Raw genomic sequence first — 27,306 nt, 5'->3', positions numbered from 1 at the left:
GAGAGAGAGTTTGAAGGCAGAAAAAACACACACACACAAACAAACGCACACACCACCACACACACACACACACACTTATCTCGCACTCACAGTCGGTGACTTCTTTGTGCGTCATGTTGTAGCGGGCCGAGAAGCCGTCTTTGGCCACGGCCATGTCGGTGTGGAAGGAGAGGGAGAGCAGGCCGGAGGACGACTGGATCTCTGGGGGGATCTTTGTTCCGCAGTACCGGCCAATCAGAGGCGCCACTGCAGACACACACACATAAATACACAACATTTAATTCAAATAGTTTCATTTTTACATCATCTAAACAGGATATTATAATAAAAAAAATAGATATAAACCAGAAAGGTGATGGTTGTATTTACTCCTTTTCTAATATGATGCTACTTCAGGAACCTGTTTCCCTCCTCCGCTCAAAATAAAGAAAAGAAATCCACGCTGCTTCAGTAATTGTTGTCTAATGAGTCGCAGCATGCCCTCCCCCCCCCGTCTCTCTTCCTCCCATCATTCCTCTTTCTCCCCTCTCTTTCCCGTCCATCCCTCCATCTGCCATGTGTGTCTCAGCTAGCGCCCAGCAGGGGGATAGAAATCCCCGCCTTAATGCAAGCTGCACTGGGATCACACACACACACACACACACACACACACACACACACACACACACACACACAGTGAGGATTACAATAGTCTCAAAAGTAGCTCCCTCGCCAGACAGCAAATTCTTCACCCTTCCATCTCGTCTCCCATCCCTCGTGCACGCCCGAGGACTTGGCTCCCTGGAACTGGGTTACACTTTAATTTCCCCCTAATTCACAACTTTGAATGGTATAAATTGTTTTCAGCTATCAAAGCTACCGAATTCAAGGCTATAATTGGAATTTTAAATCCACTCGGATCCCTTTTTAGCAACCGAAAATAGAATAATTAGAGCAAATCCTCAGTTCTCGTCTTAATATTTAAAAGAAAGGGGCGGAGGGGGAGAAAAGGAAGTCAACACGAGCGAGGTGGGAAATGAAGCACTCACCATCACTAATGTGGTTTTCAACAGCGCCACAGTGGCGAACACCACCCGATGGCGGTCACTATCAAAGCCCTTGATATTATCCTCAAATCTTCTTCTTTTTTTTTTTCGCCACTTCCTGATCCCAGCTGATAGGCCGCTGTCGCAACACTCGGCACCTCCCATTGGACGCAAACCTGATATCAATCATCGAGCGTGGCCGTCACTCTCACTCACCCGGGGGAGGAAGGAAGTGCTCGGTGATAAGGAGGGAGGAGGGGGAGGAGAGGGAGGAGAGGGAGGAGAGGGCCATGGGAAAGGGCTGCTCCTCAGGGGGGTTGAAGCACTTGCAGCACCGCGTGTAATAATGTTCCCTCTATGCAATGTAAAGGAACGCAAGGCAACACTTCAAAGAGAGCGATGGCGGCTCAGGAAATTGAAGGCTGGTATGCAAATAGGAATGTGTGTTATCCGCACAACCAGGAGACATCGATTATCCAAGCATTGTGTGTCCGTGCACAGTGTGAGTCAGTTTTTCGACATCGCTACTTGTGTAATGCGAGCGCACGTGCGTCCTCACCTTGCGGCAGCCCGTCCCACACGTCCAGCCAGTCGTACTTGCAGTCGCCCTCTCCCACCAGCAGGGGGTCGTTCTCCAGGTCGAAGGTGAGGAAGGTGAGGGTGATGTCCATGCGCGGCGGGGCGATGATCATGTAGGAGCACTCCAGGTTGTGCGGGTATTTGTCGGGGAAGCCCGGCGACTCGATCATGCCGGACGGGCTGGTGAAGTTGCGGAAGCAGAATTCCGACCCTGGGCGGAAGAGGGGGGGGGGGGGGAGAAAGAGGATATTTAGAAAGGAATAAGCAATCGGTCATATAAAGGGGACGATACGGGCCGCGGGCAATCGATCACGCGGGGATATCTCATCTGACTTGCAGAGGGTGTTTCAGAGAGTCGTTTATCACAGACAGCGAGATGGAATATACAGTAGCTGCGGCGGTGAGACGCACAAACACACACTTGTATGAGAATACACAACACGCCCACTTGAGCATTTCAGTTCTCGACCACTTGTGCGTTCAAGAACAATAAATTCGTGATCAAGACGGCAACAAAAATCCATTATAGTGGGATCACGTCGTGTGCTTTTGCTTTGCCCTTAAAAAACCCCGTCCTCATGCATACAACAGCACATTCTGTGATGTGACACGTTCAATGATACACACTTATGCAAAGCTGAGGAGGGGAGTAGTCTGACCCCTTGCTCTGCTGCACACATTCAAAACAAATATTCTCTCTTCGCACTCCGCGTCCCTCTCACTCCCACACGCCACAAGCGTTGCGTAATGGTTCTAAGTGGGCCCTCAGCGCCGGCTCCTCGTTGGCCATGCAGATTTATGCGCCCGGGGCGGCTCACCTTGAGCGGCGGCAGCTGCGCGGCTCAGATCATCCGCCCATCAGCCACTGCTCCCCGCGCCCCACTGGGGAGCCCGAGTCACGGCCGAGTGTTTATGGACCGGCACATCAATGAGGGTTCGGCACGTACACACACATTAAACAGACAGGGGACTTTGTTCAAATGTCACACACTTGTAGTCTCATTCACAATCCCTGGCTATTTTTCCCACACTGTCCATTCGCCGTCTCCTCCAACACGTCTATTTTTGTATATATTATGAAGGAGGGCAAATATCTGCGTCTGATAATTCTGCCAAGAGACGATAGAATTTTAATTAGATCTCTGTGCCTGTGGTCGTGGGCTTTTGAAACCGTCTGATGGCTCTTATTCTCGCACTGGACGTTGTTATTTCCAGCTCTTCAGTCGAAATTACTTGCAGACGGCCGGCAGATAGAAAATACATTTCATGCACGTTCAAGACTCTTGCGGTGAAGGAATCTGTTCCTGTGATATTTTCCCATCAGCGGGCGTGTTTGAAAGCGGATAGGGATGTCGGGTTGAAGAGACTCAGGGGGGGCTTCTGGTGGATTTCAAAACCTGGGAACGTGGGGCCGCATTCAGCAGATATATACATTGAGAAAAGCAGGGTTTAGGAGCACAGACATGTTTAACAGCGCATTCCTTCTGCAGCATTCCTCCGAGGCACCAGGCCTTATTATCAGGCAGCCCTATAAAAGCGGAGGGGTCGGCCAGTTGCTCCGAGGCCATCTCCTCACTCCTCATAGTTAACGACGCAAAACTGACCCCAATCAGCAGGAAGAGAGAAGAAAAGAAACCGCTCAGGAGATGTGTCTCTGTGTCTTTTACTCTTCTCCTCTTTAATTAACTCACTGTCATCTCTCTACGTGCAGTGTGTGTTTGTATTAATGCGTTTACAAGCACATACAGTGTGTATCTGTCGTTCCATGTATTTTGCATACATGTGCATGCGTGTTGTACGGGAAGATGTTCACACGAATGTAGGAATCTTCCCCGTACGTGTCGACTCCCACACGCGCCGCAACATCAAAAACACCAGCCAAACATCTGCCTTCATGCTAGAAGCCTGGCTGCCTACACACACACACCACACGCTTACACACACACTTACACACACACACACGCTTACACACACACACACACACACACACGCTTACACACGCTTACACACACACACACACACACACACACACACACACACACACACACACACACACACACACACACACACACACACACACACACACACACACCCACACCAGCCATGTTGAAATATGACAGCAATTTACAGAGAGCTACTGGCGATATCTCCCCATCTCCTCCAATACTGACCTCACCTCTCTCCGTGTTGTGTGTGTTTTTTGCGAGTGTCTGCAGCTCCTCTGTACGAGTAAACACGTGAATCCATTAATAAAAAGCAATAACATGCGTGTGATTGTAATGTGGTTAAAACAAAACTGTGCAGTATGCATGAGCCATACGTGTCTTTTGCATGTTGTTTGTGTGCGACTTTTATTAACCTCCTTGCTTCGTCTCCCGTGTGTGTGCATCTGAAGGTGTGTGTGACAGCTTCCCCAGTAAGTGTGAGACCCAGTAACACACTGGCCTTGTTTCTTACTAGGTCACAGTGCAGCAGTCTGGAGTCCTACCGCTTCAAAAAACTTCAATATGAGCACAGCTTGACTCCATCGCCTCCGAACACACCGCTCTGTGCTTAGACCGGGGTTTTTCGCTCTCCACGCCACCACGTGCCGACGCCGTGTGCTTTTTTCCGCCGTATGCATGAGTACCTTCCCTTTTCGTTAGCGCTCATCAGTTCACAGTGTATGAACATGCCAAAAAAAGGCCCCCCCGTCTACCCCCCCAACAGCCCATGTCTTGGCCCCTGGTTGGTGCCTGCCTCTCACCATGAGCTGCCATTTGGCAAGAGCTGTCTGCTGGCGAAGAGGGGGGAGGTTAGGGTGTGAGTGTGTGATAGTGACATGTGGGAGGGGGGAGGCAAGAGGGTGGGTTGCTGGGTAGAAACCACTCGACTCTTGCACATGAGTGCTTGATGTAGTGGCAGCTTCACATGTTGTGTCGGGGGCAACCCTTTTCCCTCCTCCTCCTCCTCCTCCTCTCATTCCTTCCCTCGCTCCCTCCCTCTCTTCCTCGACGCGCAGAATCTGTGCTCATTCACTCTTTCAACTCGTCTGGAAGTCGTCTCGCTCCTCCCGGCCTCGGCACGCCAAAACCCTCACTGAGGGCTCACCGTTGTCTGCCGCACATCAAACCCGCCTCGGCCTGCGCTCTCTACCCGCCCGTCATGCATTCTGCTCCTCGTACGCAGATCTCTCGTGTAACGCTGGTTGTGCCGAGTTAAGGATTTTCATTGAAGGAAATCTCTCCCGAGGCGTCTGGGGAGGGGGGGGGTGTGTGTGTGTGTGTGTGTATGCGTGCGTGAATGTGCTGCGAGGGAGGGAGGGGTGGAAACCTCACAATAACAACAACAACAAGAGTGTAAACAACAAGGAAAGAAAAACAACATTCTTGTCGTGCCACGGTTTGACACTTTAATAGACCCAGAGAGACATTTTTCATCATTCTGAAGCAGCTTTTTATAGACAGGAATGCTCATTGTAAGTCAGCTGATGCCTCTGTTATGTGTTCTGGAATAAATTGCCATCAGTTTTTAATATTAAGCACAAGAAAAAGACGCACAAAAAGCCCCCCTGCTGTTTGTGATCAAAGCGTAGTGTAGATTTCTTGACTCGTATTCACGCGGCTGCTCGTGTCTCATCATTTTCAATTTTTTGGACGCGTTCTCTTCATCGCTGATCCGCCTTAAACACTCTTTGCGCTCAGTTCATTTATTCATAAATCTAATTCACCTTCGCCAGCTCATTATTTGAGTGAAATTCCAGCAGTGGGACGACTCTGGAGTCTGAGGAATAAACAACCGCATGGCAGTCAGCCATATAGTAACAGCCGCCACTGATGCAAAGGTCACCATCCAATCAGCACGACGGCATCAGGAATCCACAGAGGGCCAATGTTTTGACTGGCGCTCGGATGGGAGTCTAGCTCTAGGCTGCGCTCCCGCCACGACCCTGCAGATACCGCGCCAGTGGTCACCAGCGTTCAGGATGGAGACCCAATGCCCTGGGGTGCTCGTCTTAACGCCGGGATTGGCTGCGGCATTATCTGCTCCCACTACGTTAGTGGTGGGCTTTGGGGCAAACTGGGAAAAAAGGGGGCAAGTCTTCCCCCTGTAGCCGTGGTAACAGCGTCAGCGGCACGTGACTGTGTGTAAGTGAAAGTGTATGATGGGTGGATGCGGGGGGGGGTAGTCATGGCTGAATAAAGGGTTAAGCATGCATGAGTATGAGCAAAGTAGGCCACAACAATAAGGGGGAGGAGGGGAGATGTGCACTTTCGCTGTACAGTAGGATTACGTACATGTACTGTGCATGTATGTGTGTGGTGGGGTTGGGTGGAAGGATGTTGATTTGGGACAAACCCTCACACCGTCTCCCCTGCAGGAAGTGGGGGGGTATCAGGATGGATGTAGAGTCAGAGGTCGACTCCTGCTCCTCCTGGCTGGAAATAATTAGCTTTCACTGCACTGTAGTCTATTACACACACACACACACACACAGTGACACAAACAGATTGCTTCTCCAATTCAAAACCCCCTAGAGTTGTTACAGTCACCGCTTATGTAATAGGGTTGAATGAACAAAACCAAAACAAGCCACAGTATCATTAGTCTGTAGAAAACAGGCCAAGAAGTGCCTCTCTCTCCACACACACACACACACACACGCGCAGACACACACACGCACATACACTGTCTGACTTCTAGACACAACGTGGTGGGGTCACTCTGTGCCGTAAGCTGTGCTGTCTGTTCAAGATGGGAAGGAAGCTGAACACACCCCCACCCACCCACACACCCACACACACACACACACACACACACACGATCTCTATCTCAGCTTGGACGCACCCTTTAAAAACACATACGTGCTCATAAACACACACTAACCCACACACGCTGTTCCAAAAACGCTCCACTGCAATCTAGGATTCCTCACAATCTTAAAATACAGTTCAAAACTAAACACACCTCAGCAAAAGTTATAATTTTTGCAACGCAGCTAAAAATCCATTAATGGGGATAAACATCACTTCAGTCCACTTTACTTTCCCTCTGATAAATAAACACATCTCGGTCGGGATCTGCGTTTTCCCGTCAGAAGTTGGAAGCGGTGTTTAGTGGAAACTCGTGGCCCCGGCCACTTTAAGACAAACAGCTTTGATGAGAGAGTGTGCAGGCGCTGGAAAACGCCATAATTAACACATGGCCTCAATCACGCATCCTGGATACATTTCACTCCCTGACTCACTCCTCCTCCGTCGGCCCGTCTCCCTTCACCCCAATCATTTTCCCACCGCGGCTGTCTCCGTTTGTCTGCCTCTGTACCTCTCTCTCTCTCGCTCCAGCACACACACACACACACACACACACACACACACACACACACACACACACACACACACACACACACACACACACACACACACACACACACACACACACACATCTCTCATCCCGCCCGCGCACACATACAGACGTACAGGATCTCGCACAACAACCTGAGTGGAACCACCCACACACGCGGCGAGCAGACACCTACATGGGCTTCACACGGTGACACAATCTCTTATAGCCCCGGAATTTATACCAGGATCTTGTTAGAGCCATGGCAACCGCATCCTCCATCCCTCCATGAGTGTGTGTTGTGAGATGCAATCTACAGTATTACACCGTGGAGGCTGGAGTTGGTGGCCTTGGTAACGGAGCTGAACGTCAAACCTGGGCCACGTTCACTTGACTTGAAGGTAGAAGGTGACAACTCAATGAATTCATCCCGTGAGATGAATATTTATATTTGTTGCTTGTTTAATGGTTTTTTTAAAGTTTAAACTCTCCTTTAAAAATACTTCGAATTTAAATGTTGAACGTCTCGCTGAAGGGAAAATGTTTCACTTGCTGCAAAGACAATCTCACTCGAGCATAAATCTTTCAGCTGCCTCAAGGCCACGCAAGACCATTTCGCCTCCTGCTGCGCACGGACGCACACGCACGCCACCACCAAAACAAATAGACTCTGCTCTACCACCTGACCCGTGAAAGCGCATCTCACCTCGTGCACTTCGGCGACCTTGAGGAAAATTCCATCCCGGCAACCACACTTATCCCCATCAATCTCCTCGCCTCCGCCTCTACCATAAACCTTTAACCTTAAGTCCTACTCCAAGTTGCCTCGCAGCTCTCTCCATCATCCCACCGCCGCCACATCCCACTGCCGCCTCCCACTGCCAGCCCCTCCTCACCTCCCCAGAGGAAGCGGATCCCTGCTACAATTAAGCAAACATTCCTCACATGCTTGCAGGCGGCTTGAAAGTAGTTTAGTACTTTCTTTTTTTTTTCTCTACCGTCTCTGTTCAAGTTTTGTTTACACACCCGGCTGCCTCTGCTGATGTAAATTGCTGTGAGAGTGTTGGGGTGAGCGATCACAGGTTTCGCACCATTAACGTGGAACAAAGACGCGGCGCAAAGACAAAACCATTAACTCCATTGTTAATGGGATGCAGAAATGTTTGGTTCAGGTTTTCCATTGAGTTCTCAGAGTACTTTCACACACTGTTTACACTTTGTTCTTTAGCTGAACATTTAACAAACAAATTCATGTTGAGATGCAGATAAAAAAATTATAAATGACTGTATTTGCTAAAGAGTGATGGACGTACAGTTTGCAACTCAATCCCAGTCGGGAACTTTTTCCGGTTTATTCCAACACCACACAAAAGCACAATCATGCTCGACTTACTCCCCAATAATGTTTCCTCACCTGTTTTGAAGATCTCGTAGCGCAGGGAGAAGCCCGCCCCCTGGTGGGCGTAGTCCGAGACGAACCTGATCTGCAGGGAGGAGCCGGAGGAGATGATTGGTGCCGGGGCGATGTTGCTGCAGTGCCGACCCAGGACGTCGGCGGTGTCCAAGGTCCCGTCGCGGATCTCGATGAAGTCATACCTGATGGAAAAGGAGAAATTAAAAACTGAGATTAATTCCTGTGATATAAACATATTATAGAATATTTTCTCACGAGCATCCTTCAGAAAACAATATCAACGTTGAGTTTATTCTCAGCTTAATGCAGCAGGAGGGGATTAAAGAGATAAAAGCAGAGTAGCGGCCGGGGAGATAAACATAGATGGATGGTTATGGCATTATGCAACAGGCTACGCTAATAAAAAACAGACAGGTGTGGACCTATTTACCACCAGAGTTCAGCCTCAGGACACAGCGCACTGTGTCCCAGGGAAGGGTTGAGAACACAGCACAACTCTAAGAGACAAATACATTTACCCTTCACAGACTTGGCTTTCAGTCAAAGTACTTTACTGCATTCAATATCAATAAAAAAACTGAAAACACTGAATATTTGATCCCAGGAAGGAAAACTCCAAACGGACCGTCTCAAACAAATGGATGCAAACCGGAGGTGAAGGCAAGTGGGCGGGTTCATTAGTAAGAGGCATAAAAATAGACAGAGGAGCTCATGAAAGAATAAAGAGGTGAGGACTGGGGAGGGGAGGAGAGGTGAGGGCGCAAGGGGTGAGGAATTAGGATCAATAAAAGTGAAGACACCTTGCTTTTTCGCTTCCACATGCTTGAGCCCTAAGCTCATCGTGACCCCCCGACCAGACCCTGAACTATAAAAGCACATAGTTAACTGTCAGGTCAGTGTGTGTGTGTGTGTGTGTGTGTGTGTGTGTGTGTGTGTGTGTGTGTGTGTGTGTGTGTGTGTGTGAGAGAGACAAAGAGAGAGAGAGCCCACCTGGCTGATCCAGAATTAGCTCACAGCCTTGTGTGTAGTTCCTCCGACAGTATTAGACACATGCAGCTGCACAGTCACAGAGGCAACGCACTTCGACGTTTGTGGACGTTTGATTTTGTCGTTGTGGAACACCAGATGGGTGGGGTTTCCATATGTACACTCACATTTGTCAAAAAATTCATGTTCCATACTTGAAAAATGGACCAGAAATAAAATGTCACAGCAAACAACATGTTGTTGGTGTTTTCTGTTGTTGTGAGTCAGAAAACGACTTCAGCTCCACTTAAATCGCTCTGCATGTGTGAAAAAAGCCATCCGGTCGCCTGGCTGCTGTTTACTGACAAACTTCCACTTACCCCCCCCCCCATATACTTTGTGATATTTTCGGGCCTGAGATGCAATGAAAACTGTCATTAGGTGTAAATCACAATCCTCCTCTGCAGCCAATCAATTACATCACAGCGTTGTTGATGTGATTACAGACGGGACCAGTGAACCACCGGGTTACAGAGGTAATAATTTCAGGGTTGAGGTTGTGGGAATCTCCATAATTTTAGTTTGTCCTGCTTAAGCTGTATTTTTTTAAAGATACTCCAAATTCTTCTCCCTGAGTCGACAGTCATATAAAAATAACTTTTTTTTTGTGTGTGTGTGTGTGTTTCTATTTTCCACTAGATATGCATGTTGTTATATTTCACGTTGTGCAACTGCGACTAATTTCCTTGTAATCTCGCCCTGTTCCTCGTTCTCAAAATACTGCTAACAACGTTCACCCCCCCCCATATATTGTGATTCCCTGCGTAACTAAGCGCATCGCCGCGGGAGCCTTGCAGCTACGTCGACGACTGCCCCTCCCGACATTCACACACACAAACACGCTTGTCTCGAATAGTTCATATGACGACGCCGTCAAAAAGACACAACAGGGCCGCTGTTGTCCCGCTAATGACTGTGATGGGCTCCTCGGTGCTGAGACGGCGCCACAGATGTCTCCTGGTCTGAGCCCCTTTTAAAACACAGCATCTTCCTAATAGTGTCCTTAACTGTAAACCCCCCCCCCCCAAGAAGAAAAGTGTGAGAGGTACCAATCAGCAGGTTCTGATTTATTACCGCAGCTCGGAATGAAAACCTGGATTAAGAGGAGTCTCTAAGCCTCTTTTTTTGTCTGCCTCGTCCCTGCAGTGTATTGATTCCCCGACAGAGCATTCGAGCTGAGACTGCTGATGGAGGGATAATCCCAGCCACATAAATCTGGGTCGCAAAGGTGACGATCAAAGTGTGAAAACGCTGCAACGAGCTGGTAATGTCGCCGAGGCGTTGTCTGCACCCCTCACCACATCTGAGGTTCGCTTTGTTCAATTTTAAGGGGAATAAGCACAAAATGGTCAGATTATGAGGTTACGCAACTGACCAGTCGTCGCTGTTGTGCAAGTGTTTGGAATGTGCTGATTTGGCTTCTGTAGAAATGAAATCCAGATTTCACAAACGGATGCTGGATCCAGATGTGCACACTGCTGTGCATCAATTTTACACATCAAGATCAGTGATATTTATGGTTTTGTCAGAAACTATTGGACGATTACCATAAAAAACAATTTAGGTGCGGCTCCACATCAGGGGGCGCATGCTGGAATATTTATCTCTTTCTTTAACATTGCGAGATTGTTTTTAAAACGTTTTGCTTGATTTCTCAGAGAATAAATCAAGGATCTTGACCAAAATACACAGGCATGTTGAGGGGAGAGATGTCTATGAGTGCAATTAGGTGCAGATCCCCCCCAAAAATCTGGATCTAGGGATCACCAGCAGATGTTAGGACGTATCCTCAGTTGTGTATGGCGGCATCGAGTGTTTCAGCTTTTTAATCACAAGACCCTCTCTTCTACGATAGGCCCACCACAGGCTGATCAGTCCTGGGTGTGTGTCCATCACATCTTGGCGCCCTGTTGGGGGTCTTTCCTCCTGATCCATCCTTGCAAAGAAATGCCTTTTTGCATATTTAAAAAAATGCTATTCTCCTGTAGAGCGGGTGTGTGCTCAAAATGCAATAGATACTGTTCATGAGGCTTTGGGGGAACTTGAGCTACTGAGTAAAGAAGCCATTGTCCAATTCTCTTATACACGTCTTGGTTGTAATCCGGCATTACGGAGGCGATCGCAGAGGCTTTGGCGGCGAGCTCCCACGGTGAGCCCTGTAAGAGCGGCGGCGATCCCTAAGTACGCCTGCTCAGGGCTGTAAGTGACACACGCTCGGGGGAAAACACACCAGCATGTGCCAACAAACACACACACGCAGGAGGACAGACATGCACACACGGATATAGACAAACATGGACGTGCGCGCGTCCACTCTGCGCTGTATCGCCAACACCGAGGATAAAAGGCCCGCGAAAGAGCTGAGAGCCTAATTAGGTTTTAATTGATTTTGGAGTGGGTCTCTATCCTTCTTTCTCCCGCTCTCTCTCGCTCCCTCTTTCTGTCTCGCTCTCTCCTGTCATGGATTAGCGTCCGTGAGTGAGTGTTCCTCAGATGTGATTATTGACCTGTTCGCTCTGCCTCTCCCCAGACTCTGATGAATACATGCATGAGGGCCTGACGTGTGAGAGCCCTCTGTCTGTCTCTCGACAACACACACTGCAGCACATTCCAGGACATTGCACGCACACACACACACACACACACACACACACACACACACACACACACACACACACACACACACACACACACACACACACACACACACACACACACACATCTCTTACACATGCGCAAACCTGCGGCACATTAGCATCGGATACCACTCGCACACACACACTCAAGCATACATGCACCCCAAACCCCGCCCTATGTCTGACACCATCCGTTCCCAGTTCTCTGTCCGTCTGGCTGCCTGTCTGGGTCTGCATGACCAGCCCTCTGTTTAGGGAGCCGTTATGGGACACCCCCCCCCCCCTCACTCATTTCCCCCGTAGAGACTAGCTGGAGCAGCGGGAGAGGGGTTAAGGGAAACTAAACCCTTGAGGGCCAGTAACTCTGCACCAGTCCAGACATGTCCGCTCTTCCTCTCTCCGCTCGTACATCCCTCCGCGCCTCCGACACAACAGCTAATTGCCTTTCACACCTTTGCTGTTTGTCGAGGAGCAGGGACATTTCCTGCAGGCGTCGGCCCCTCACACACCACTCCAGTGCGTATACGTACATATGTATATTTACAGGTCTCCGGGCTCTCCTGCGGCCTCCACGAGTGGTCACTCTCACTGCGATAATCACCGGTATTCTCATCTTACTCTAGGGCAGGTTCCCTGAGGGGCCATGGGGCGCTGAAGGGGGGGTGCATGGATGACCAGGGAAAATATGGAGTGAAACTAAAGCCGTTTTCAGACATGACTGAGTTATGTGAAGAAATAAAGAAAAGAAGTCTGCTGATGCTGTTGTGCTGACTTTTATTTCCATCAAATTGAATTGGACCCTTTTTAGTATTAGCTGCTTCCCCTTTAGTGAATTATGATTTAAAAAATGAGAACTCTGCTTTGGGGAACAGTCTTATTTATAAAACCCTGTCATTACCTTGTTCTTCAATGGCGTTCTCACGTGACTACCCATCTGTGAGAGAACCAGCTCTGGATACCGTTTCCTTCAGTGCGATTATAAAAACCCGACATAAAGAATTCATTGGGAGCGTTGAATTACACAAAAGATTAACACCTAATTTGCTGCGGGTGTGCGTCATGGCCGCATGATTTATTATTGTTTGTGCCGATAAAAGAGCAGCAGCTGTTCTTGAATATCCGGAAACCAAACTTGGCTGCGCTCAGACACTTGAGGCCCTTGGTGGAAAATGTTCTTCTCCCACTCCATTGTGTCGTTCCCTCTGTTTTCCACTCTCACAGAGCACAGAAAACCCACAAGATCCTGATCCGGTAAACAAGGAGCAACTGTCTCTCGCTCCCATCGTCTCTCTCTTGGTGATACAGCAGCAGAAATTAGGCAAGAGGCGGAGGGTGCGCTTCAAATATCTACACACACATACACACACACGCCCTCTCCTCCCACCCTCGGAGGGGACTCTAATAAACCATAAGTGCCTCTGAAATATTAACTAGATGCTGCGAGCCAAATCCCTGCAGATCCACACAGCCTGCCATCTTCAATCTAACCCCCCCCAAAAAAACAAATAGCACTCCTCTTCCTCTTCTCCGCGTGCATGCATCCCCTCCCTCTCTCCGCTCCCGTCCATCAGAGATTCATGCTCACAGGCGACTGGGGCCAAACCGCTGACCACGGCCAGTCTGGGCTGGACTCGCCCCCCGCGGCCCCTTCCGAGCGAGGCATCGATCCGAAGCATCAGACCATAACTGCCGTCTGAGCTGCAGCCGCGACCCCGCCGGCCCTGCTGGGCGCACTTCAGCCCATCGCTCTTTATCGATATGTATTTGCGATGGAAGTTTCCTTTGCCCCTTTCTGGGCTGGAAAACCTCAATTAATCCCAACGCTTTGAGTCATTGCTCACATCCCGAACGTCTCCATCTCTGTGAGAGCAACTGATCACAGAAAGTGTCGCCCTAACACACCCGTTACTCATTATATCATCATTACAGTGCTGGCGGATGATGCTGATGACCGTGATCTTGTCCTAAACGCCCGCCAAGTCGCAGATATTGACATATCCCAACCTGAACAACTGCCTTTAGTCGTGACCTGTGGCAACTCATCCGTCTCCCCTTTCATCCTTAAACTATCACCCTCCTCCTCCTGTTCTCTCTCTCCCTGCGGCCACGGCTGATCATTTATCGATTTCCCATTACAAGCGGAATACAGACATTGATCCCCCACACCTCTCTGCCCCCCCTTTGGGTATTGGTAAGAGGGTGATATCGTGCGCGCACACATGGGAACACAGGAGGGTGGGGATGGTGACACCTCTCACTGTGGCAGGGCGATGCGTGTGTGTGTGTGTGTGTGTGTGTGAGATAAAGTTATAAAGTCATATCGTCAAATCTTCCCACCTCAGTCTGCATTCAATAACAAATAACCACATAAAATTGAGAAGATAAAACCCAGAAAAGTGGAAGAAATCGATCTTTCTGAATGACTAGTTTTACGGCGTGTGTGTGTGTGTGTGTGTGTGTGTGTGTGTGTGTTGTGTTGTCTTCTGCCTGTTTCAATGTTTAATTCAAGCGAGTAAAAATAAAACACTTCCTCCCGTGGCTACAGGAGAGGGAGAATGAAAGAACAAAGGAGGGGAAAAACAGATAGATCAAGAACGAGAGGGAGGAAGATGAAGGGAAAAAGAGGAAAACAAAACGTGAGAGAGAACGGTCTCCACCTCTCCTCCTCAGCTCCCCGGTATATCACTAGGTTAGCATCCTGGGGCCCGGTGATGGCAGATTGCATTAGAGATATGGGCCTGATATTTCATCTAGCCTTTATTACATTTAGTTCACATCAATCGGCGGCTGCCTGGAGGTAAGAGCTATTTGGCACGCGGCCGGACTCCCCCCTGAAATGAAATCCTGAATTAAAGTGCCACCTCAGACATGAAGCCCGCTGCATAAGGCTGCGGATTTGATTGCTGCAGTCGAGCCGCGGGCTTGGCCATGCTGCATCGTGCGACTGTTTGGACCACGCTGATGGGGAAAATCCGCAGCGGGCCAGGGATATTAGCTAGAGCTCAGCTCCTTTCCTGGGCTGACCAAGCACTTTTCCCAGTTTTATACGGGCCCTAAAGTGCCCGAGGGGAGTTGTGATGGCTGACGAGCACTCTTACGCCGACAGGTTGCATGCTTAAGTGTTTGCGTGCTGAGAACACATGTCCATTTGCAATCTTTACGACCGTGTTATCATCTATATTGTTCCTTTCTGGTTGCGTTGCCATGATCAGCATTCTGCACCACATCGCTCCGCGTCTAACAGGTAACACACAGACCCTCTGGTTTTCTCCGCTGCCGTAATCCCAGCTGTCACGCAGATTTTCCGACCCTGACCGAGATGGTGGGCCCTCCACCTCCGCACGCCCCCGGCTCCCTCTGCCCTAACCTCGCCAGGGCACCGTGGAGAAATGCCAAAAATTCGGACTCCCCGCGCCTCGCTCACTGACACCACCATGCCGAATCATACAGGCAGGGGGAAAAAAGAGAGGAAGCAACCCGTAACAGCACTACAGGGCTCGGATCAATCTGGGTAAAAAAAGCATAACACAGGACGGAGAGAAGCCGGGATATCGAGCCGCACTTTGGCTTTTTTCAACTTATTCCCGCTGCTATTTCTGCAGCCCTGAAGGGACTACACTCCCTGCGTGAAACACATGAAGGGCAAACACATTAGTTTTAGAGGTTATGCATAAATAAATGTGGCCAATCCCCTATTTGTCTAATGGGCCTTTTAATAGGTGGGGGGGGGGGGGGGGGGGGGGGGGGTGTGTTATCACTTGGAGGTGCAGGGACGAGTTGCATGGAGGGAAGAGGGAGCGGGAGCTGCTCGTCGCACAAACACTCGGTTACATGCTTGCAGAGTACTCATATGTAGACGCCCTTTCCACCCACAGACTCTTTCTCACACACACACTCATCATATGAGATGAAGAAGGATGAGTGGGCGTATGTGCAGGCCAGGCCTCAGCACCTCCAGGCAAGTGCAAAAAAAAAAAAAAGAAAAAAGAAATAGACTAACCCCTATCCCAATAAAACCCTCTGTGGAGAGGAGAAAAAGAGAGGCATTTCAGTTTTCTCTTCCTCCTCCTGCCCCGCGCGCCTTGGGCCTGTGAGAAACTGCTTGACACACTGCTTATCAACAGCTGAGCCATTGCTCTCTCCACCGCTACAAGTCCAGAGTGCTCCGGCGTCAGCACTGCGAAGCCGGGTGTTATAACACCCCTGCTGCAAAAAAGGAGATAATTATGCGACACTTTGCCCCCTGGGAAAGTGTCGGAAACCCGGACACACAAAGCAGAGACATCAAAATCACATTTCCAGCTCCTCGCAACGTGACACAACCGCGTGAATAGAAGCGACAATAATTGCGAAAACCCCCTTTCAGCCAAAGCGGTCATTGACGGCCCCTTGTGAGAGTGGCGTTTTCTCCGCGCTTTGTCGGCGAACAATGCAAAAAGCATCGAGCATTATTAATTCTTCAATTTACAGAGAGAAGGGAGGAAGAAAGGGGGAATAAATGGCTGTAATTGCACTGATAAGTCTCGTCTGTGTTCACTTTAACAAAAACGAAGCAAACAAAGAGTCTCAAGATTCTGTAAAATTCCCTTGAGTTAGATGTTTTAAAAGTGGATTAAACAGTGGAGACCGTGACTTCTCCCTCCGAGGTCAAAGACAGGAAGACATATGATTCAGATTATTCGTGTCTCAGAATAAGGAAACTGACCAACGCAGTCGTAACAGCTGCGCCTTATTCTCCTCTTCTTCTCCTCCTTCCCTTCCCATGCTTGTTCTCTCTCTCTCTCTCTCTCTCTCCTTTTGCCGTTTGTCTTTCCTGTCTGCCCTCCGCACTCAGACGTGCAGGTTTTCAACGCAGCCTGGCATTTGATTATCAGATGAAGAGGGGGGAGGGGGGGGGGGGATTATAGCCTGATAATGTCAGACACATGCACAAAAATAACTCGTGCAAAACTTTTGAATTGTGCGGCAGGAATCAATAGATCAACCTTCAACGTCAATCATCGGCTGGAAAACAAATTGTTTGTTTGTGCTACATCACATAACACAAACTAATTATTGATCCGAATCCTTCTTTTCTATTCAAGCTGTGTTCAGACATGAATTCAGCAAAATGTCCCAAAAACTGCCTTCTGAACTGCTGAGGTTTTGTGCAGCTGACGTGCCCTTGAGCAAGAAACTTCATTGCCTGAAGAGCCCTTTAACATGGCAACACTGAAAGTCTGTGGTTGTACTGGGACGTAATGTGTGTAACTGTGAGAATGTGAAAAGAGCTCGCCATTCTCTTAATAAACTTCACAAAAGGAAAATAAACCCACAGTCCACTTAATGGTTTGCGTTTTTGCGGAAAGATTCTATCTACGATTGAAAGTTCCTTTGTTATTGACCTGTTGCGGTGAAAATGTGGGGAGTGATTCAACATCGTGGGATCAAGCCAAACCGCTGCCGGTGAATTATACCAGTATGTTTAATCAGAGTGTTTCAACAGGAAATTGCTTATTTGAGATATAAATACTGTTCTAATGAAAATGTCAAGACAAATCACCATTCAGCCGGAATATTAATAATAATAATAATACACCATGATAGAAAAGGACTTACTTGCAGTCCAGCCTCTCGATCTCAAAGTGCGGGTTGAAGTTGAGGACGATGCGCTGCGACGACTCCGGCGCCGTGATGATCCAGTGGCAGTTCTGGTGAGGCGGGTACTCCAGAGGATAACCGGGGGAGGTGATGTAGCCCGCCTTGCTGGCGTCGTACATCCCGCCGCACTCCAATGCTGCGATACAGACGGAGAGGGGGAACAGTTATTGTTTGTAAAACAGACAAAAGACAAGAACTAATCAGTATATTGAGCGTGTATTTATTTTAACAATACAGCTGCATGGCAGGCCGGGAATCAAACCACATAAATCCCCAGTAAATGGTACGCTCCCAACAATATGAGACGCTCCTTCATCTACCTTGTTTCTCCGTATGAAGATGTGATGAGCAACAAATGAACGGTTAAACAAAGAAAGCAATTTAGGCCGTCAGTTAGCGGGAAATTGGAAAAACTTCTCCATTGTGGATTCTCAGTGTGAGTGGGACCACATGGATAAGCTATTAAAACAATAAAGGATCATCACTGCGCACACACACACACACACACACACACACACACACACACACACACACACACACACACACACACACAGAGAGAGAGAGAGAGAGAGAGAAACACACAGAGCCTTTTTCACCCTCTTCCACACCCAGGCTCTTATCTCTCCAGCTCCCCACTGGGAGCGTTCTCCAAGAGTAATTGTTGCTCTGGCAAGCCAATCTGCAAACATTAGGACACATTCCCTGATCCTATCGCGCTCTCCCAGGAACAATGGGCCGCCAATGGCGTCGCTCAAACGCTTGAGACAGGAAGTGACACACAAGACGGCCTTGTTTAGCGGGGTTCTGGGGGGTTCACCCCAAATCTGTAATGAGAAGCTACCGCGGCAACAAAAGGCCCCATTCTCTGCTCACGGCTACGGCAGCGCTCGCGCTTGGCGTTATCTCCCATAAACACGCTAAACACACAAACTCCCACGCACGCACAATAAGGAACATGTATATGGGTAGTCTGCGCACACCCAATGGGATATCACACACACGGCATTGTGCACAATGGTTCTTTTATTACTCTTGCACTGCAATAGAGTTTCAGGCGTTATTATCTTTACAGGAAGGCGGAGGCGAAACGTGCTCTCCATGACAACAGCGAGGGGTGGGTTTCGCTCTGTACCTAACGCTCATCGTACAGGCATGCACGGTGCGCTCGTTCGCGGCGCACCAGTGGGATCTCTAAATGTAATGAACTGTGATATTGAACTCATGGAGGAGAAAATGTTTTCTTAATATTGCAGCATGGCGCACGCCGGCCAAACAAGGAGAAGGAAGGAAAACAAAGCGGCATCAGGCAACGAACTGGAGCTCATGGTGTAGCACTGCACCACCAAATGGCGGGCTCCACCACTCAGCCGCCTGAGCTGCATCTATTCTTGACATAAATGGGTTGATACCCTCGCCTGTTCTTTCACATTTCTGTGAAAGCATCAATAAAGGAAGCGGGGAAAAAAAACAACAAAAAACACAGCACCAAAGGCTTAAAGTGTAATAGACCCTTCAAGTGTTGACATTTTCCACCGCCTATTGTGCTCTAAAAGGAACACTTAAGATTCTCTGACATTTGATAGAGCCGCGATGGCTTCCCTTACTTTGTTACTGGAGAGGAGTGACGCCCACGCTGGCACGCGGAGGGCACACCAGCTGCCGTGATTCACGCGATGCGCGCGAACCCGGGCCGCCCACGTGCAGTGAGCAATTACTCGTGCGAGCTGTTACACAAACGTGCACACGAGTTCAGGTGCGCGCGTGCACACGGCCGCTGACTCCATGTTCAACGGGCCGCCCACGCGCACGCTCTCACACACGGAGGGCCTGTCAATCACAGGAGGTGAAAAAAAGCTACCTGCAACATTTAAAAAAGATAGCATGGACGGCGGAGAATGAAGGAGACAGACAGACAGACACACAGACACACACACACACACACACACACACACAGACACACACACACACACAGAGACATCTCTTTATCTGCTGTGCCTGTGCAGACAGTCATTGTTCAGGAGCCTATGGAGGGAATGGTGTACAGGAGGCTATCAGCACGCAGAGCCTCGGCAGATTAAGCCGTTTGGGGAGAATCCTGCAGCCTCGACACTTTTTTCCCCCGAGCTGCCCATTCAGTGGCCTCCAAGGAGGATGAGGAGGAGGAGGAGGAGGAGGGAAATGGGAGAAGGCGAAGGAGAGAGAGAGAGACGAGAGAGAGGATGAGAGCGAAGAGGGATGAGGAAAGAGCGGATTGAACGGGCGAGGCGATGGATGGAAGACGGATTGGGAAGGAAGGGGGGAAGATTGATCGGATGGGGAGCGGGCGAGGGCGGTGGGTGGAGGTTCGATGCACAGCGGGCGGGTGCGAGGAAGAGGGGAGGAACGAGTGACAGGCAGGGGGAGGAAGGAGGGAAAAAGGTGATAAGGAGGGAGAAACACAGAGGGTGAGAGAAAGATGCAGTGAGCGAGAGGAGAGGTGGACGAAGAGGAGGGACTATATGATGTGTGTGTGTGTGTGGGTGATGTGCAGAGAGCCTGACGAGCCTCATTAAGACATGCCTGCTATCCAGCGGCTCCCTGTAGACACTGACCCCACAGGGAAACCTCTGTCAGTCACTGCACTGGCAGCGTGTGTGTGTGTGTGTGTGTGTGTGTGTGTGTGTGTGTGGTGTTGTGCTGCCATAGAGAACAAGAAAAGAATGATAGTGATGCAGCAGCAATATATCTGCACTAAATGAAGCGCTGAGAGATTTTTGATTACGGTGACGGATGTGTGTATTTTTTCCTAATTGCTTGGATATCCACACTAATTAGTACAAAATATGCATATAGCAATGTGTGCAGGAGCTTGTGTGTGTCTGTTGTGTGTGTGTGTTTCAGTGTCAAGCAGCATTTTGGGGCGAGGACAGAAAGCCTGGTGTTTGGTATGAGTAACACAGGGAAGCACTCAGGAGCTGCCAGTGAGCTCCATGAATTACACTGTCTCTTCTGCTAGAGGAGCCATCTGTCTACACACCACACACACATACACACACATATGTTCCTACCATGCAGGCACCAAACCCCTATCACATGAAAACAATGTCACTACTGTATGTGTGTGTGAGTGTGTGTTTGTTCACTGTGAGTGCATTTCCAGAAGTGTGTTTTTCATTTAGGATCATGTGGAGGAAACACCATAAACGCGTGCATGCCTCTACGTGGTGCCATGCCATTTTGTTTTTTTTAAGTGCCACTGTAACCAATGTTTAAAATAAAGACGGCAAATCGCTCCCTGCTCGGCGTTGTGCACATCTCCCGTAGTCGCTCCAGATCAAGCCAGGCCCGGAGACGTCTTTGTGCCGGCTGTGATTGGCTTTATCTCCATTATCTGAGGGAGAATGTGCATATGTCTGCACGTTCTGTAGCATGTGTGTGTGTGTGTGTGTGTGTGTGTGTGTGTGTGTGTGTGTGTGTGTGTGTGTGTGTGTGTGCCCCTGCTCTCATTTCTATTAGTCGCCTTATCAAGGGGTGGGGGGGGGGGGGCTGAAGTATGGCGTCACGCTCTGGGATAAGCTGCGAGGAGAGGAGAGGCGCTGATAAATCCCTCCATCATTCCTAGTGTCTCTCCGGCCCCTCCCCTCCCCTCCACCCCGCGACCCCCCGCCGCCCCACCTTAATTAAAAAGTGCCTATCGCCCGAGTGAGGGAATGAGAGGGGAGAGTGGGCAGCACTCATCCATTCAGTCAAGAGGCGAGGGGGGTTTGTCTCCGCGCCTCCTGCTTTTAATCTCGACCCATTCCACAGTAGACTGGACCCGGGGAGAGGGGACGAGTGGCGAGGAGGGAGAGATTCACCTTCGTTGCCCCCCACCCACCTCCCCGGCCCGGTGCTGAGGCAGAAACGACCTTGCTTATAATTAACACACTGGTTTAAAGCTTTTGTTTTGTTCCATACTTAGTATTACTACACTATTCTTTATTAAAACTGCATGTGGATCTGATAAGGTGCTTCAGTGCCTTATATCTGAATGATGCAATCTATTTAAAAAAAAAAAGTAGATTCAGTGCTTTTAGAAAAGTTTAGAGAGTATTTGAAGAACATTCTTTTGCAGCCTGAGAGGTGAAGAAAACAGGCAAAGAGAGTCCACAACGCAGTGGAATATGAAAGCAACATTTTTTATCACCTCCTTTCTTCCCTTATCTACAGCGCGGCAGCTGGATGGTGAGAAAAATAAATAAAATTCAGATATAGTTCAATGAGTAAATGAAACTGTAAAAGTCAAGGGGGGGGGGGGGGGACAAATGGAAACTACACCTCATGAAAGTTTCAGTGTTTCCAAACAGAAACATCTAATTTTGCACGCGGCCCAGAGGTCAACGAGGATGAGGAAATAAATGCACATATATACATTTTACATTATGAGCAACAAGACGTCCTTTTGATGTCCGGATGCTGTAGATGCTATATATTCTGCAGCCATTTATCAAAGACACCAACAATCAGCCGAGAAATGCAACACACTCAGTCAGCAACCACTTAAATGTGACTTTTTCTCATTTAGGAACTCACAAAAGCCCGATAACATCCTAAAAGAAATCCTCTTTTCTTCTCCTCCCTCCCTAACAGGATAAGTGCCCCATGCTAATCAGCTAAGTGGACAATGCCGGCCACCGTGATCAATGCCTCAATGGATCAATCGAGTAAACAGATGGTTGCTGGTGCCTGCAGGGGGTGGGGGGGTGTAAATAGCGCGGGACTAATCCTGAAACAGTACCTGACTACGGTATCGCAACTCCTGCTCCCCGCGTGCACCCTTTTGTCTCCGTACGGGCCCGAGCAACTTCTCCCCAAAGATTTAGAGCGGAAGGGCGAGCTGTGAAGAAATGAGCCTTTCTGCAGGAGTCTGGGGTGATTTGTTGCCCCTCTCTCCACCCCCCCACCCCCCCCGCCCCGATATTAGAGACTGTACCGACTGCGGTTCTTTCTTTCCTCTCGACTTAACACCCTTTAACTGTTTCTTCTTGTTCCCTCTCCTCTTTAACCCCTTTCTGTGAGCGACAGTAAATTTCAAATGCTATGCCCCTTGACAATGGCGGCCCTCTCCCCGGCTCCCTACTAAGCCCGTCCCCGAGCGCCCATTAAGACCCCCTGTGTGTGGCTAATGCGACGGAGTGAAAGACCCAGCTCTATTTTATTTATGGGGGCCTTGTTTTTAATTTCACCCCCAAGAGCGACGGGCTGTTCCAGGGCTTTTCAACGTGAGCCCGTGCCTCTCATACCTGCCTGGTATTGAACCGGCTGCTCGGTCTGTCTTTGGCTATGAATGCTAATAGGTGACCTTGTTTTCGCAGCTGATACCTCTGAGGCTGGGGCAGATTAAAACGCAGAGAAATGCAAAGAATCGAAAAAAGGCGGGCGGCGGAAGAGATGAGGGAAGAAAGGGCAACGGCATGAGAGGAGAGAAAAAACAAATAGCGAAGGAAAAAGTCTGTTCACTCAGACGCCAACATCTGGAAAACAAATGATTAAATGAACAGAAATCCAACTCTGCAAGAAGAAGATACCAGAGGTGGAAAGGATGCAGAGCCACCCACTCAATAAACATGCAAATGAGCCGCTTAATGGCCTGAATATTAATGCTTGTGGTAGCGAGTAATTAATGTACATGTCACCGAGTCAATCTACTGTGATTACAGCGCAAAGTGCACGTCTATCTGCTTCAGATGCAGCAGAGACAGGGACCATTTGGATTCCGAGTGAAAGGTGCCACCCGCAGAGAACAGCGGGGCCACGACTGGAATGTCCGAGCAGCCGAACATCTTTCACGGATCGTTTACCTCGAGACCGTGGCAGATTTCCGTGCTTGCGGAGGACTCTGGCTGAGATGCCTCGGGCGTGCATCCGTTCGCTGCAAAACATTTTCGCTTTGCAGGGGGAAAAACCTTCGGCTACTGGAAATGTATCAAGTTGCTAAAAAAGCCCAGATGGAGTCTGTCATCAAAAGCAGAAACTCTTTGGAAGGGAAAAAGCTTTAATGTGACTCCAATGTGCTTAACTTTCATGAGCGCATCCCTTTGTGACTAGGTTTTTCTCTGATGGTACATGCACCTCTTTTATTCCCATCCTCTTTACCCCCACTTTAGCTGTGTCACCCCAGACGATAGTGTCACTTCATAAACCCTGTTCCCTCACCGACCAGTGCCATTTAACTCTGCGACCCCTGCACGCTTTGATGTTGCCCTTTCCTCTCACACTTCTGTTTGATGCACGGTCCACACACAACCCCCCCCCCCTGCCTCCCCACCAGCTTCTCCGAGGCTTCATCTGCCTTGTTCACTTCATGTTTCTCGGCGTCACGGCCTGGTGGATGCCACGCTCACTTCTCCCCTCACTCTCCTGTGCCTTGGGTACGATTGCATCTGCCTTCCATTCTCCTCTGCAGTCATTATCTCCCTGTCCCCTCACATCTCTCTCCCTCTCCGCTGCACCCAGCCTCTACCCTGACTCTTGTGAACCTCGCTGTTGTCTCCGTTCTGTTCTCTCTCAGTCGCTCTTTTCTCTGGCATCTGTGAGTAATGTGGCTCTTGAGGGGAGCATGGAAGCAGGAACATGGTGCAGTGTCTTGGCAGGAGAGGGAGAGAGAGGGAGAGAGAGAGAGAGAGAGAGAGAGAGAGAGAAGGGGGATCTAGCTCCTTGCTTGCCTGATGGCTGCCAAGAGGCCCACATCTGTCTCTGATCAACGGGTACACAGGCACATGAAGCCAGTAAAACACACACACACACACACACACACACACACACACACACACACACACACAGAGAGAGAGAGAGAGAGAGAGAGAGGGAGGGGGGGGGGGGGGGGGGGGGGGGATGACTGCCCTGTCCAAAACAAGTATCCTAAACAAGAGCAAGAAAGATTTGAACTGAACAGAACTCGGTTTCCTTTAGGAACAACAGCACTCAGCCACATTACACAAACAGCATATTTGGAAAACTCAGTCCATTAAAAGAGGGATATACAAATTCTTGTAAACAACCACACACACACGCACACACAAGAAAAGAAAAGTAAATTCTACTAAGCACATTTCCTTTTACGCACAAGTCCCACCTGGCGCCAGGAAAGCGCAGAGTCCCGTAAACTATAAACCTGTGACACCCGCAGTCAAAGCGCAGTAAAAGCATCAGGACCAGGTGCCTGCAAGGGTGAGTGAGCGAAAGGCCATGTGTCATCCTACTGGTGGCGTCACTTCTCTGCACGGAGAGCCCACCGCATATTCCCATCATCAAAACCATATCTCCACCATGCACGTTTCTTGTGGAATAATTAAGCAACACGTTATTATTATTTTAATTATTTGTACGCAGAGTGAGCGGTGTGTGCTCCCTGGTGTAAAATCCACATTTAATTACGCTTCTCAATAAAACTGGTGCCGTTTTTTCTACTTGAGCTTTGCCCTCATTTGTTGACTGGTTCTTCCGACAGTACAGCAAGAACTAGCCCTGCTTGAGTGCCTTAAAGCAAGGCTCCGGGTCCCTGCCGTTGCTGTTCCGCAACCTCCCTGCTTATTGTTATTTGATTGCTGAGAGCTCGCCGAGGTGACGGTGCGCCGCCGCCGCCGCCTGGGGGCCGCCGGCGCACGGCCACCAGCAGCCCAGCCTTCACCCAGCACAGGGACACGAGGGGATAATGAAGGAGGGAGAGTCCTTTCGGTGGCTGCTGGAGATAATGATTATAATGGTGGTGATTACAGTCCTAAAAGGCAGATCCTACGGCGACAGCGTGGCTTTTACGCACGGCGTCTTTGGACACCAGCATTTGTAAAATAGCGGGTTAAAGCCGGTGCTTATACGTGTAAATAAACCTGCCTCCACTCGGGTGTGAAGCTGCATTTTAATCAGCTCGGGTTTGTTTATTTCCCTTGGTGAATTATTAAATCAAAGCGGGGGGAAAACAACTCGGGGTAAACAATGTGTTTGGATTTTCAAAAAGCTTCATGCATATAATCATTCACAGCCCAGTGAGCTGCGGCTACAAAGCTCCATCCTGGACCCAGTCTAGCTGGGACAGATAACTGTTTCCGATCTGCTGCATATTTGATGACAGCATCCAAGTTCTTTAGTTTTATATGCGTAAAAAAACAGCTTGGCACAAGGATGAATTAATTATGGATTTGAATATTAAAACGCCATCATGGTTCCCACGGTTTTCCACATCAGGCTCATGTTTAAACATACTGTGCATGTGCGTAACCTTCGGCTTCCACCTCATATTTACCAAATTTAAGAGAAAAACATCCGAGAGAGCAAGAGGCGCATGGATCTGGTTATCACACAATGGCTTTGTCATGTGTTGCAATAATCTGAAACATATGACAAGGAACTATTGGGAAATATTTTTTAGAATTGTTCAAACTGGTGAGGTATAATCCCAGAAGATTAAACTAAATGTAAAGTCATGCTTGCGTGATATATAAATTTGAATTGGTTGAAACAGATGCAAGCAAAACAAATCAAAGAAGTGACTCAAACTCACCCTCTTCTCCTCTGACTCTAAACGCCAGATGACACATTGCCATTAAAAATCCAATCAGCGATGGCACAAAATCCATCTTGGATGATTCAGAAAACTCGCGGGGAGCTTGAAGTTTCTAATGTTTCCACCTCGTGTTGATAGAAATTCTCCAAAAATGAGAAATAAAAAAAAGGGAAAAGGGGAAATGAGATCCACACCCCTTCAGGACCAAAAAGAGAAGAAGCTGGTAACAGGGAACATTAAAGATCTTGAGTAATAATCCCACGGAGATTATTAAACCATAGGAGGAGAAAACTAAGTGACAACTACATGTCACTGGCGGAATTCAGATGTTCAGTTGCGCAGCGGCTTTGCTTGGTGAATCTGTCCATTCAGAGGAGGGATGGAACCAAAACCTTCATCCAGCAAACAGTGTGCAAACAAACTCCTGCATCAGAACTGCGTGTTCCACAGCTGGGAGGCTCCGGGTGGATCTCTGCGCTCCGGGGAGACAGCGGCTCCACTGTGCGTCAAGGTCCAAACGAGCGGCTCCCACTCCGCGTATCCACTGCCTCTGCGTCCCCGCGTATTTTGCGCACACGGAGCTCGCGTCTCCACTTGGAGGTTTTACTAGCAGCAGCAGGCTGGAGTCGTAAAGTAACAGATCTCACAACCTGGGAAGCCGGATTCCGCAGCTGCGTTTTAACGCGGTGCCAAAGTCTTGCGTTGCGCTCTTGCGTTCCCCAAAACACCCAGAGATCATGTCCTGCTCTCTCCTGCGTTTTCTCCTTCTGTGGTGGTGGTGGAGGCTCCGTGCAGCCTCAGCTCCTCTCCGAACGCCGGCGTGTGCTCCTCGCCCGAGACGGTGAGGTGTGTGTGGAGCGTGTGTGTGAGTGATCTCCGCTTTTTGAGCCGAGCAGCTATCGCGTTACAGTCGCGGCGCCTCGGCTCCGCCCCCCTCCAGTCGATGGCTGATTATAGGGAGGGAGAGAGAGAGAGAGAGAGAGAGGGTGCACGGGCACGCGCAGTGGTCTCACTCTCTCTGTGACACATGCACACACACACAAACACACGCACAGAGAGAGAGAGAGAGAGAGAGAGAGAGAGAGAGAGAGAGAGAGAGAGAGAGAGAGAGAGAGAGTCGTGTTTGCAAGTCTTCAGAGGACA

At 49.2% G+C, this 27,306-nt stretch overlaps 1 protein-coding gene across 1 annotated transcript in view; it reads right to left on the bottom strand.

Annotated features, from left to right (window-relative positions):
* Positions 1–27,067, bottom strand: part of nrp2a (neuropilin 2a) — a 54,277-nt gene extending 27,210 nt beyond the window's left edge. The window contains 5 exon segments of the mRNA XM_034609509.1: positions 91–246; positions 1,585–1,815; positions 8,341–8,522; positions 17,601–17,778; positions 26,161–27,067. Coding sequence (XP_034465400.1) covers positions 91–246; positions 1,585–1,815; positions 8,341–8,522; positions 17,601–17,778; positions 26,161–26,236 — 823 coding nt within the window. The 5' untranslated portion in view covers positions 26,237–27,067.
* Positions 27,068–27,306: the final 239 nt, after the last annotated feature.

This window comes from Hippoglossus hippoglossus, chromosome 2 (assembly GCF_009819705.1).
Source record: "Hippoglossus hippoglossus isolate fHipHip1 chromosome 2, fHipHip1.pri, whole genome shotgun sequence".
Classification (NCBI taxonomy): domain Eukaryota; kingdom Metazoa; phylum Chordata; class Actinopteri; order Pleuronectiformes; family Pleuronectidae; genus Hippoglossus; species Hippoglossus hippoglossus.
The sequence above is the reverse complement of the archived record's forward strand: the minus strand, read 5'-3'. Positions and strand labels throughout refer to the sequence as shown.